The 12335-nt window shown below is 44.4% G+C and overlaps 1 protein-coding gene across 1 annotated transcript; it reads right to left on the bottom strand.

The window, feature by feature from the left end:
- Positions 1 to 4122: 4122 nt before the first annotated feature.
- LOC133909063 (xylan O-acetyltransferase 1-like) lies at positions 4123 to 9815 on the bottom strand. The gene is made up of 5 exons (XM_062351339.1): positions 8877 to 9815; positions 8627 to 8798; positions 8185 to 8384; positions 7899 to 8054; positions 4123 to 4712 (listed from the first exon to the last, which is right to left on the bottom strand). Exons 1-5 carry the CDS (start codon positions 9500 to 9502, stop codon positions 4343 to 4345), a joined length of 1524 nt encoding a protein of 507 aa, XP_062207323.1. The 5' UTR covers positions 9503 to 9815; the 3' UTR covers positions 4123 to 4342.
- Between the last annotated feature and the right edge of the window lie 2520 nt (positions 9816 to 12335).

The following is a 12335-nucleotide window of genomic DNA, read 5'->3' as shown; positions in this document are numbered from 1 at the left end:
CAACGTTGGAGCCATCTTACCGCAAGGGAGGTGGAAACTGTGGTTCTTAGGCCTCCACTGGTCGACCAGTGCAGCAATTAGCGACCGGTAGAAATAGAATCACCTTGTGGCTGCCTCAGGGTTCTATGTCGCTTGGGCCTCCACCAAACGACATAGCGGTAGAAGTCCAGATGCTGCCAACATGTACCATTTGGAATATTAAGTGAATATAGATCATGCAATAAATAAATAATTAGACACATATGCAACTATTTCATGACATACTGGTGCTTCCAACGATCATCGATCGTAAGTAGCTCCCTGGGGCCACGTGGTCTGAAAACTCCGAACTCTGTCTGGTGAACGGCAGACAAGAAGCTGTGGTGCTTCTTGTCCACTGCAAGGTCAAGATGCTCGGAGGTCGGTGGGTGTGTCATATCTATATTGAAACCAAATATAAACAGTCTGTTATATGAACATATATACACAATTACATGAACAGCATAGAACATACATGTACATAAAGTTACATGAATATATTACAATATATAAGTACACAATCAAATACAAATGTAAGGTCAAAATACAACGTACATATGTAATATGAAAATCTTACAAATATAACATCGAGATACGCTAAACATATTCACACTTGACCGTTGTCATGACTCCATCTACACACCAGGTGCATTTTTCGGACAATACTTGTATGTACGATCTATTTTATCACACTTGCTGTAACGCTTCACCCTTGGATCCGTCTCGGATTCATCCATATCCTTTCGAATCCACCGAGTTTGTCGACATCCCGGTGTGTACTTCATCCTCTTAAAGTCTGCCACATAGATTCGTGAGGGACCTATATTACCTGTAAACGCATCAACAATGTCGTAGCCATAAAGCTCATGGTTCCATATGTTCAATATCTGATCATTCATAAAGTAGTGGAAAAATATTATGTGGGTAAATATTGTGCTCCCCACATGCAACTATGATGTGTGTACACGGCTGCGTAGCAATTGTGGCTTCTGGCACATATAGATGCATGTTCTAATCCTAAGCACACACTCTTGCACATGGCGCTCATGCTTGCCACCCTTACGACCCTTATCACGGCACAAGACACCGAACATGTGCTCCGTAGTTCCCTTCTGATTGGTGCAATGCACATGTGTCGTGTTTGTGATCTTCTCCATTTACTCACATAGAATCGATCTATACAATATACAGTTATCTGTCATTGCCTTTGAAGCAACAGTGTTGCGATCAATGAAATATCTGCAAGTTCCGTGTGTAATACCTTCAACAATTCCAACAAGTGGGAGGGACCTCACACCCCGCATAACCCAATTGTAGATCTCAGCAAGATCAGTTGTCATTATACCTTGCCCCTCCAATATCATACATCAATGCTCATTTTGTATCCACTGTGAAAAATCCATAACAGCTGACCCAGACATCTTTACTATCTGGGGAGTATCTGTTGGGATGAGTCCAAGAGCAACTGTGTCATCTCGTGTACCTGTTAGCTCTTTGCTTCATCGTTAGTTTGTCTAGTCTTACTTATAGTGCGTTGAACTTTCTATACTAGTTTTGGCTGCACAATTTTGTGAAAAGATTCATCAAGTACTTGTTTTTGAATTGTCTGTAAAAGTTTGCACCCATGTGTCTCATGCATCACTCGTTCTTCAAGTCAGGCCACTTTGCTCTTCCACACCAGCAAACACTACCGTATTGCATATCCAGTAAAGCCTGTAACATCCCTATATGTCTATCATGAATCAAACATATATCAGACGGTCCAGAACAATAGCATGCTTGACCCGCTTAAGGAATTAATATCAGCTCTCCCTATTCTCGCTCTCCACGAAGGCAAACCCCAGTGATATGACTTGGTTGTTCCCGTCTACCCTAATTGTAGACAATATATGTCATTTATACTTCCTAGTGAGGAACGTTCCGTCGAAGAAAATGATGTGTCAAAAATACCTAAATGCCCAGATGGTTGCCGCAAATGCAGAAATCACGCTGCAATACTTGCTTCCTTCTATACTTCATATCAGGCGAGGGGTAATGCTTGATGTCAAAGTAACTTTCAGGGTTTCTCGTACATATTGTGGCAGTTGACGTGGTAAATTATCATATGAATCTTTATATGTCTCAAACCTCATCTCAATAGCCTTTTGTTTCGTCCTCCATGTCTTGGTGTTGTCCACAATCTTCGACATAACATTGGCAACAAAAGCAGATGATATGTTTCGATGTGAGAATTTTATTTCCTCAATATGATAGTTATGCTCTCTAACTATTGAGCACTCATAGTAGTCAAACAACTTCCCCATGAATGCGTGCACCCACCACAAATAATCAAGCACCAAACACTTGACGTCGTACTCCCTTTTGCTCAACTTCACAATCTTGAACTGCCTTTGAAGAGATAGTGACCAAAATTTCACTGTATCAATAACAACCTCCGTACTATAGTACATAGCACCTTGGTGAACCTCGTTCTCACGATATTTCCAAGGTATCTGATGACCCTCACTCACCACTAGCTTTGAAAATTCATGGTTCCTCCACTCTGCAGGAACATGAGCATTTCCCACCTCGTCGAATGAATCCTCATCGGTAATGGTTTCTACCAGCTCTTGATCCCCCCTCTCCATCTATTCAATTATACTAGGGATGTGCTCCCCCTCATTAGTTACACCCATCGGTTGCATTTTCTGCACATCCCCAACGTCTTGCTCATCCCCAACAGTTGTCGGGTCTGCTTCGTCCACCACTGTCTGACTTGTTCCTGTTACTGCTTCCGCAACGTTTATCTCTGTCGGATCCTTTTGGTATGCCTCAGCTAGCAGCACAAGAGTGACATCACGTTCACATGATATATTTGTGTAGTGCCTTCAAGTAGATGTCGCATTAATCGGAACGAGAACTCCGAAGTACCCCTAAGTAGCATGGCATAGCACAGCTCTCAGCTTAAACTTATGTTGCTAGGGATCCAGTTGAAAATGGTGCACCAACCACTTACACACGCCCACTATAATCTTCTCATTAGCTCTATTAAGTCCCTTGACGATATGCTGAAATCTAGAGAGATCTACACCACTATGATCATAACCAATCTGATCTTCACCATAATATGTCTGAAAATATAATTTCTCGGACATTCCTGGAAACATATGAAAATATGTTCAATGTTAATACCGAAAAACTATACTTCTGATTATCGAAACTCTAACAAAATTACTGGCATCGATGATCACCTAATAATACGTTTAGTTCACTATAATCAATATTGCTTCTAAGCAAACTAACCAATTTTAACTAATTAACCATCCGTCTACTTTTATTAAGTTTCTAATTATCTATAATTATTACCTACATCATTATTTTGTAAAATCTAGATAATCGAAACTACCGTACTCTAAATACTACTATACATTTGTTGGCTATCCTACCATGTTAAAATTGATCTTTACAATATACTACAAAAGACAGAAAAACATCATTTTCTAATTACCTTTCTAAACCCTAGTTCTCATATAATATAACTATTATTATGTCACTAAACCCTAGATCTAGTGGTACTTTAATTACTAATAAAAACGTAAGTCTAAATAAATTACTGAAACCCGAGATCCAAATCCACGTATCAAAAATAGTAAGGCTTCGCCATGCTTCCTCCCTCTCTTCTTCCCCCTCTCTTTCTTTTTTTCTAGATTTAAATGGCTATTTTGACTGATTTGCAGTCTTTTTATAGCATGAGCGCAGTGAGAGGGGTCGGTGCAGGGGGCTAACCGTCCCTTGAGAGGACGGCAAGAGGGGTTATCCTCCCTTTTAGTGGACGGTAAGGGGCGGTACGACCGGCGAGCATAGGGGTGGGGCTTACCCGCTCTCTCAGAGGGCGGTAAAGAGTGCTGCGTTTGGGGATGGGCCTTACCCGCCCTCTGAGAGAGCGGTAAGGGCCTCCGGTGCCACGTTGTCATTCTTACTGCCATTTGAAAGGGTTGTAACCTTTTCAGAGTGCGGTAGCTGTTTATTTATACAAATATTGGTACGAGAGATCTATTTATTTAAATATTAATGATATAAAATAAAAAAATCAATCTGCTACAGGTAGATGCATGCGACTGTCTGTTTCTGTGTAAAGCATATCTGTTCATCTCTTTCACTTCAACATTTCCCCCTAAATGTACAGTTTGATCGATCAGGAGGAACCTCACAACCAGCCCATTTACAATCTCTTTTCACTTAACCTACCCCTAAAAAAACAAAGGCATCTTTCGACAGGAGAAAATTTCTTCTCGGAACCGATTATTGATGTATAACCAGTCATGGCATTGCCAGCCTACCAGTTTTACCCGAGCTGGATCGCTGGCCTTGACAGTATCCGGGTGTAGAGTATGAGGTTCCAGATATCGGGCACGCCAGGGAGGCACCAGTGGATGCAGTCGGCGTAGGTGCCGGGGTCGGCCTGCTCCTCCGGCCCCAACACCTTTCCCTGTCGGATGGTGTGCACGGAGGTGTGCCCGTCCTTGCGCCGCTCTGACATGGTAGTGATGTCCACGAACGTGATGGGCACCCGCGGTGCCGCTGCGCGGGAGGTCTTTTTCGCCACATGGAACATATCCCAATCCATGCCCAGCCACAGCGGACCGTGCCAGTCCAGCAGCGGCATCGTCTCCTTGGCGCACCGGATCCCATCCGGGTTGCCCCACACCTGCGGGCTGTTCCAAAGAAAAAGAAAACATCACCAATTTGAGTTAGCCAAATTGCAAATCGGTACATGTATTTGGTCTGAAATTTTTTGGCTGTAAATTAATGGGGATGTTAAATAGGCAAAGGTATGATATTTCTGGAACAAATTCAGTTGGTGGTTAAATTTTCATTGCATATGCAAGTAGAACATGCACGCCTTCGTGCAGAATAGAAGTCCTCTGCGCGCGTGCTACTTGTTCTCTGGTTCGCCGAACCTTTAAATGAATCATTCGACGTGATACGCCTCCAACCACTCCATGCTAAGTGCACCATTCGTGGACGCAATCACCAATGCAATAGTCTACAATTTCGATGCAGCCGGCCAGCGACAGCACGCAGTGATCTGTGTATTCGTTCACCAGATCTGAACCTCTGCAGAGTACTATTGTCTAGCTACTCCATACCTTCTCGCATACAACTACTCCTACTCCTATAAAGAGAAACAGATAATATTTGACTATAAAATGCACAGGCAATTCGAAGTGGTTTGCTTCACGGAACCTAACACATCTATCGGTTTCCTGATAGGTCATCCTGGAAGCTTTAGGAGAGCTTTCGTAAGGTTCCATCCCCGGGCTCCGCCAGGCGCCAAGTGCCAACCTTGCCAGATCGTTCTCAGCGCGTTGTCAATGGCGATAGGTAACCAACGCGACTTTCCTCCGTTTGATTCCGTTCATTTGTCAGCGTAATGTGGCCAATAATTTAGTATGGACAGTTCGTATGCGTACATACTCTAAATTATTTCAAACTTCATATGCGGAGATGTTCACTCGATATAATACTGGAGGAGCTAATTAAGAACTTTGGAGCTGACTGTCAGCAGAAGATTGAGCTTTGAGGCTGAGCTACGCAATTAGAAAAAGTAAAGCGTCAGATGCAAGTAGGATCATCAGAAGAGAAGACTTTGATTCTCCCCGTGCATTTATTACGCTGCAACGAGACGGAGCTATTTGATAAGCTGACTGTCTGTGCTGGCTTAATTTGTTTCTCTGTTCCAAGATCCTAAAATTCCGGCCATGGGATAAGCCTGCCCGGCCCTCGGAATGATGCACCAACCGACGCCATGCATTCATTCGTCGCCATAGTTTTTCGACCCAGCACGAGCTGCCTCCGATACGTCGCTCGCCGATCGTTGATGCATCATGGGACTCATCACGGATCGCGACGGCCTAAGGAGAATCGATTGGAAGGTTCGGCATCTCCGATTCTCGCAAATCATTCGATCGCCCATGTGATCGGACAGGTGCACACAAGACAAGTGTGCATACCCAATTACCCATGCATCCTGTAGGTAGCTAGCAACTCCTACCATGGTACTCCATTTAGTTTTGTCCAAAATCATTTTTTTTAGCTTTAACCATGCATAGCTAAAAACAATGTAGATTGAAAAAATATTGATATTATTAAATTCATCATTAAAAATACATTCATAATATATATAACACTATCTATTTGAAATAATATATAAATATTATTAGTCAAAGTAGACAATAGAAACCGTAAGGATGTCCTATTTGGTAACACCTAAAAAGTCGTGTTCATAATTTGTAATTGTGCACGAAAAGATTTACTACATGTGATAACAGGCATGTACTGCTGCTCTGCTCACCCTGGGGATCGCTAATACAGTACTGCTCCACCTTTTAACTTTTACTAAGCTTTCAATGTAATCGGTCTTGTTAAATAGGAGTATGCTGTGGCCAGAAAGCATGCTTTTATGCCATCAGAAATAGGAATTGAAAGAAAAATAATCTGCATTTTCCTATTATTGAGAGAGAGAGAAAACTCTGTTCGACACTGGGTCGATGCAAATCAATCCCTTAATGTAAAAATTGTGCAATTCAGTTTTTAGGAAAGAATATAGACACTACCAGGATGTAGTTGTGGCATTAGTCCTTGGTGCTAGTCTTTGTGCCCGTATATTAAGCAATAAGAAAAATTCTACTTTTGTCCTAGCATAGTGTACTCTTTGGAATGTCTTTTTTTTTCCCGCGAAACACTAGCTGAAATGTCAAACCGATGGTATGACTACATGACTACATCTAGTTAACAAGCTGCTGCTGCTCTGCGTTAGGACCACACCCGGTTAACATAACGACAGCCAACAAGACTCGGAATCAATCAGTGATGACAGTACCGAGTCACATCACGCGCACTGTTACCAAGCTACGTTCCTGATACCGCGAGCTAAACAGCCGAGCTGAGCAGCAACACAGCGTTGCACAAAAAGGGCCACACAGCCTCGCGCAACTAAATTAGCCGCGCCCACACGCACGCTTCCAGGCCCCACGCTCTGACATTTCCGAACTCCCCCAAGATAACGACCACTCGGCCCGACGCGACGCGAGCTTTTTTCCCCTTGGCTTTGGACTCGTCAGACGCCGGATCCCCTGCGCGCGCCCGCGCCCTGGCCGTCTCGTTTCGTTTTGCCTACGGGGGAACCCACCGCGCCGATCGGCCCGTGCCCACTGCTCCACCAGTCCATGCAGGATCGGTACGTTCTCTCCAGCTTGGCTCGTGAGTTTAAGGACGTGTACAGTTAGATGACGTCAACCGTTTAAAAAAAGAAGCTATCTAAAAATTTATTTGATATAAAAAAATTAGACGAAAAAGATATCATCTATTAATTAACAGACGATCTAAAATATTAGATAACTATTTTTATAGACATTATTTTACTAATTATATAAATATCATTTTTTATTTATATTTTTAATTTTCTACATCTAACTTATAGAATAACTTATTTATATTATATTATCTATGTGTGACATAGAATTATATTAGAGATGGCCGCCGTCTATACCCCTGTTTGTGCCCTCAGTGGTACGGTCCACGCACCACGCGCTTCCGTTTCGTCTTTCTGGCACGGCACGGGACCGTCGGGTACCCGTACCACCACGAGCGCGCGCAGCCTTCTGCGGTGCAGAGGATTCAGGACTTTGGCGTCCTCGCCCGCGTAGCGTTCAGAACTACAGTGAACTAGTACGGTCCTGAACTGTTGGCCAGTTACGCGTACACTTTAGGTGCCCTGATCGGGTGTACTTCTTCTTTGTTAAAGCTTTTAAGTAGGTACGGAACGGGAGGTACTATCGAATGGAAAAAATCGCAAGGAATTACGAATGCAAATGCATGTGCCGCAAATTAGAGGGTACCTGATGTGGAGAGGGGACATGCTCATGAAGAACACGGACGTGCGCGCCGGATCGACGTTCTCGTTCACCCAGCTCGCCCACGTCGTCAGCACCTTCCGGTACGCCTCGATCCGCACGACCTCGTCGTGCTCCTCCCAGCTTTGCCCGGCCGGCCTCCTGCGAATCGATTAAAAACCCACACGTCAGTGTCGCTTTCCGGGCGCGCGCGCGCGTCGAATGGGGTGCCTTTCGTCCGCGCCGCCGCGGGTTGCACGGCTGGAAAACGGCGTGGCGCACATATACGTACATGATTTTCATGTTGAGCGTGTTCATCCACCAGATGTAGGTGTTGAAGACGAGGTAGTCGACGCCGCGCCAGTTCTCGGCGTGCGCTGCGATCGTGTCCGCCTTGATGATCCGGTGCTGGATGCTGTGGATCTTGGGGTCGTCCGAGTTCGACTCCACCAGGAATGGCGCCCAGTAGAACTCCACCGTCGCGTTGTACTCCTGCACCAGCTCGTTAGTTAGTTTCGTGAATAAACAAGTGGCGGCCTGGTCAGAAACTGCCCTTCCGATCCAGGGAAATGCCAAGTTGGTGCACCTAGCCGTCACCAACAGGCACGTCACAGTTGAAAACGGCTGCGTGGAAAGAATTGTATATGGCAGCCGTGCCCCCCGGCTAGCTAGCGACGGTTATCCTGGACGGCACGGATCGTAGAGGAGGGGGGAGGAGACGGCGGCATACGCACCACGGCGTGGTAGACGACGCGCTGGTCCTCCCAGGTGACGTACTTCTTCCCCTGCGAGCTCGCCGACTGCACCAGGCACACCATCGACTCCCACTGGTTCCGGTTCAGCGAGTCCCCCACGAACATGAACCGCTTGCCCCGAAGCCTCTCCATGAACAGCTTCGCGTCAAACCTGCAAAGGAAAGCCTTTCCATTTATGCATGCACGCCCAGCTATGCCTGCCCGATCCGTCAAATTTAGTTGTATGTACCTGGGCATGGAGCAGTCGTTCGGCTGCCACCGCCACTTCTGGTAGGTGTCGTCGCGGCGGCCGTTCTTCATGCACGTGACCTGCGCCGTGAGGAACTGGCACTCCTCCTCCCGGTACAGCGGGTAGCTCGTGTTGTCGAACACCCACCGGCCCTTGGACAGGTCGCACGTCTCCGGCACGTTCAGCACTGCCGGCACCACCGTCTTCTTCGCTGGGCGCGGCCTCTTCGGCTTCTTTGGCTTCTTCGGCTTCTTGCTCTTGGCGACCTTCCGGGTCTCCTGCACCGTCTCCTTTACCGTGGGCTTGGGCTTCTCGTCGTCACGATGCAACACGGTGGCCTTTTGCGAAGAGGAGATATCCCGCCGGGGTACAGCGACGTGTTCGCCTCCTCCTGGCGCGGCCGGCACGAGAGGCGGGTCACGCGTGAGCGGCTCGAGCGTGAGGGACTGGATATCCTCGCCGTACATGATGATGACGAAGATGAAGAAGAAGACGCCCGCCACGTAGACCGGCAGCCGCCCGCCCTTGCGCAGCGACGACACGGCGTGCTTCGCGCCGAACGAGCCGACGAACGCTCCGGCGCCCGCGCCCGCGAGCGACGACTTGCGCCGGCCGGCGAAGTGCATGGCGCCCGCAGCTCGCTCGCTACCCAGTCGCTCCTCTCTCGGCCTGTGCGCACACGGCAAGTTTGCTTGGACCGATCGACCGATGCGTGCGTGCCGCGCGCAGAGGAGGAGGGAGGGATCGAGCTAGTTAGCTAGCCAGCTGCAGCTGCGGGGTGTTTATGGATTGGCGAACCCGGCCGTTCTCAGAGAGTCAGCACCGGGGGCTGTGGATTTGGTGAGGGGAAGCCATCTCTTGATGCTTCTCGCTCCCTTCTGTTCCTTGATCGGCCGTTGAACGGGCAAGCGGGCTTAATTAATTGGATGGAATGGCCAGGAAGGATTTTATTCATTGACAAATTCTAAATCGCAAGACCTGGCCAGACGAGGCATGTAGAAACGTGGCACAGCACGTCATTGGCATATATGGACTGCTTTCATTTCGATCGGAGAACTTCTTATATACAGCACCGGTATTAAATAGTAGTACCACTATACTGCTAAATATTATTCAAATGGATTTGGTAAAGTTAAGTAACTTACAAAATGATTTGTAGGCAGGAATGATTCAAACCAGAGCATATATGGGCATCTTATCTTATATTTATTAATTGAAGGATTTTTTTCTATATGTTAATCTTAAGAAAATTCTAGAAATTCTTATAAAAAAGCAAAATATCCAACCGTCGAATTAATTGATTGACTAACTGTAACCATGAATCAACGACCAGACAAAACAATATATAAGATTAAAAAAAATCATAGAGTCCAGCCTCAAGGCTACTTCTTACCTTGCCTTTTCTTCTCTTTTTTGTTGTAGATACCATTTATTCAACAAGATTACGTTAGCAAACTCCAACTTAGTTACGTTAGCAATTAACATATTTTTTCAAATCAATTATAATCAAACATTACAAAATTAAAACAACAGAACGCAAACATGTTACAGATTATCACACAAAAATAATATCAAATAATTTATAATGTATTTTAAAAAATAATATGAGATACAGTGATGACATTAAAAATAATAATAATTTCAAAAAATTAAGAAACAAATAAAAATCAATTTGCATAACACATAAAATAAAAATTATAAATTAGATCTATTCACAAATAATAAACATGATTCCAATATTATAAACAAAAATTATATTTATATTTTACATTCTAATATTTAAATATAAATAGTTGATGTATCTTAGCATACAAATATTATTAACACAAATATCTATAATTCAGCCGTAAACTAAATTTCTAGACTGTGCAGTCGCACGGGTTGATGCGCTAGTATAATTCAATTCAGGGATTAATCTCCTCATACATGGTCAACGTGGTGGCTAACTTAATTATAACGGACAGGCTGGTTTGCGAATTATGAAGAGGAACCGAGAACAACATGAATAAACAACAAGGAGCAAACGGAAATGCTCACTTCCAGCTACAGTACAGAAAGGGTGAACTTGAGGTAATTCATGTCCATCCGCTTCCATCGTCGTCCTTGCCAGTCCCCCTCGCTTCAGGCGGCCTTACCGGCGCCAGAAGAGAAGGAGATCTGATTGTTGGCATAAGATTGTAGATATATATTGCGTAGATCTAGGTTCTTTCACATGGTGATACATCTGTGGCGGATCTTTTGCTTCCTCTGACTCCCCTCTGCCGATGGCGCCACTTTCGGCATCCATTTCGATGACAAAGCTCATTATGTATGCCTGTTAGTAGGTTTGGCTTTCTGGGTCATCGGTTTGAACACCGGTAATGCCAGATATGCTTTATGTGTCATCGATTCTGTCATCTCCGGTAGCGGTGGTGCTGTATTTGTGCATGCACTTCCATGTACTGCAAGGGAGCGGCCAATGTGCTATAGTGGCTTTATTCTTTTGCGATCTACTACCAATGTCTGGTGTCCCTTGTCATCTTGGGCGGAAGATATGGTATCTGTCCTCAGCGTTTTTCTCCGTCAAGCTCGAGCTTGGCACTCCGGCGGATGATCGAGGTGACCCATGTTCTTTGTTTTGTAATTTATTTGTTAGCTAAGGCCCTCTTTGCTAATTGTCAAAACTGGAGAAGTAGGGGCGTGCTTGGATTGTAACTATATTTGTCACGTATAAGGTTAGCTAAGTGTGGCTTGTCATAAAAAATGTAGTTACCTATTTAGTTCACATCTAAGTTTGTCACATTTAAGATGAGTCAAGTGTGACTTGACACAAAGTGTGACTAACAAAAAATATGTTTGCTTCGTGTTTAAGTTTACCACGTCTAAGATTAGTTAAGTGTAGTTTATCAAAAAAAATATGCCAAATAAATTCTTAGCCACAAGTGTATCAATGTTAGTCAAAAACCTGAGTGTACACCATGTGGAGTAGAGGGCTAAAGAAGTGTGGCTTGCCACAAGTTTGACAGTCGACCAAACAGTTGCCTAAAATATATATCGTGACTAACATGCCTAAATTTTTAGCTATAAGTATAATAAAGTTAGTCAAAAAATAGAGTGTATGGTGTAGTGTGCGCAAGGAGGCTAACAAAAGTTTTTTTTTAATAATATTGTTTTATTAGAAAAGTGTAAAAATAATAGCCAAATTAACAAAATTTGTTAGCCACGAAGACAACTAAGGTTAGCTAGGTGTGGCTTGCCATAAAAAGTGTGGTTGCCTATTTAGTTCACGCCTAAGTTTGTCACATCTAAAGTTAGCCAAGTATAGTTTTGTCACAAAGTGTGGCTAACATAGAGATGTTTGGTTCGCGCCTAGGTTTGTCACATCTAAGGTTAGTTAAGTGTGACTTACTAAAAACTATATCTAATAAATTTTTAGCTACAAGTGTGACAAAGTTAGTCAAAAAAACTGAGTGTATGACG

The sequence above is a fragment of the Phragmites australis genome, chromosome 2 (genome assembly GCF_958298935.1).
Source record: "Phragmites australis chromosome 2, lpPhrAust1.1, whole genome shotgun sequence".
Classification (NCBI taxonomy): Eukaryota; Viridiplantae; Streptophyta; class Magnoliopsida; order Poales; family Poaceae; genus Phragmites; species Phragmites australis.
Note: the sequence above shows the minus strand (reverse complement) of the source record. Positions and strands in the feature narration are given on the sequence as shown.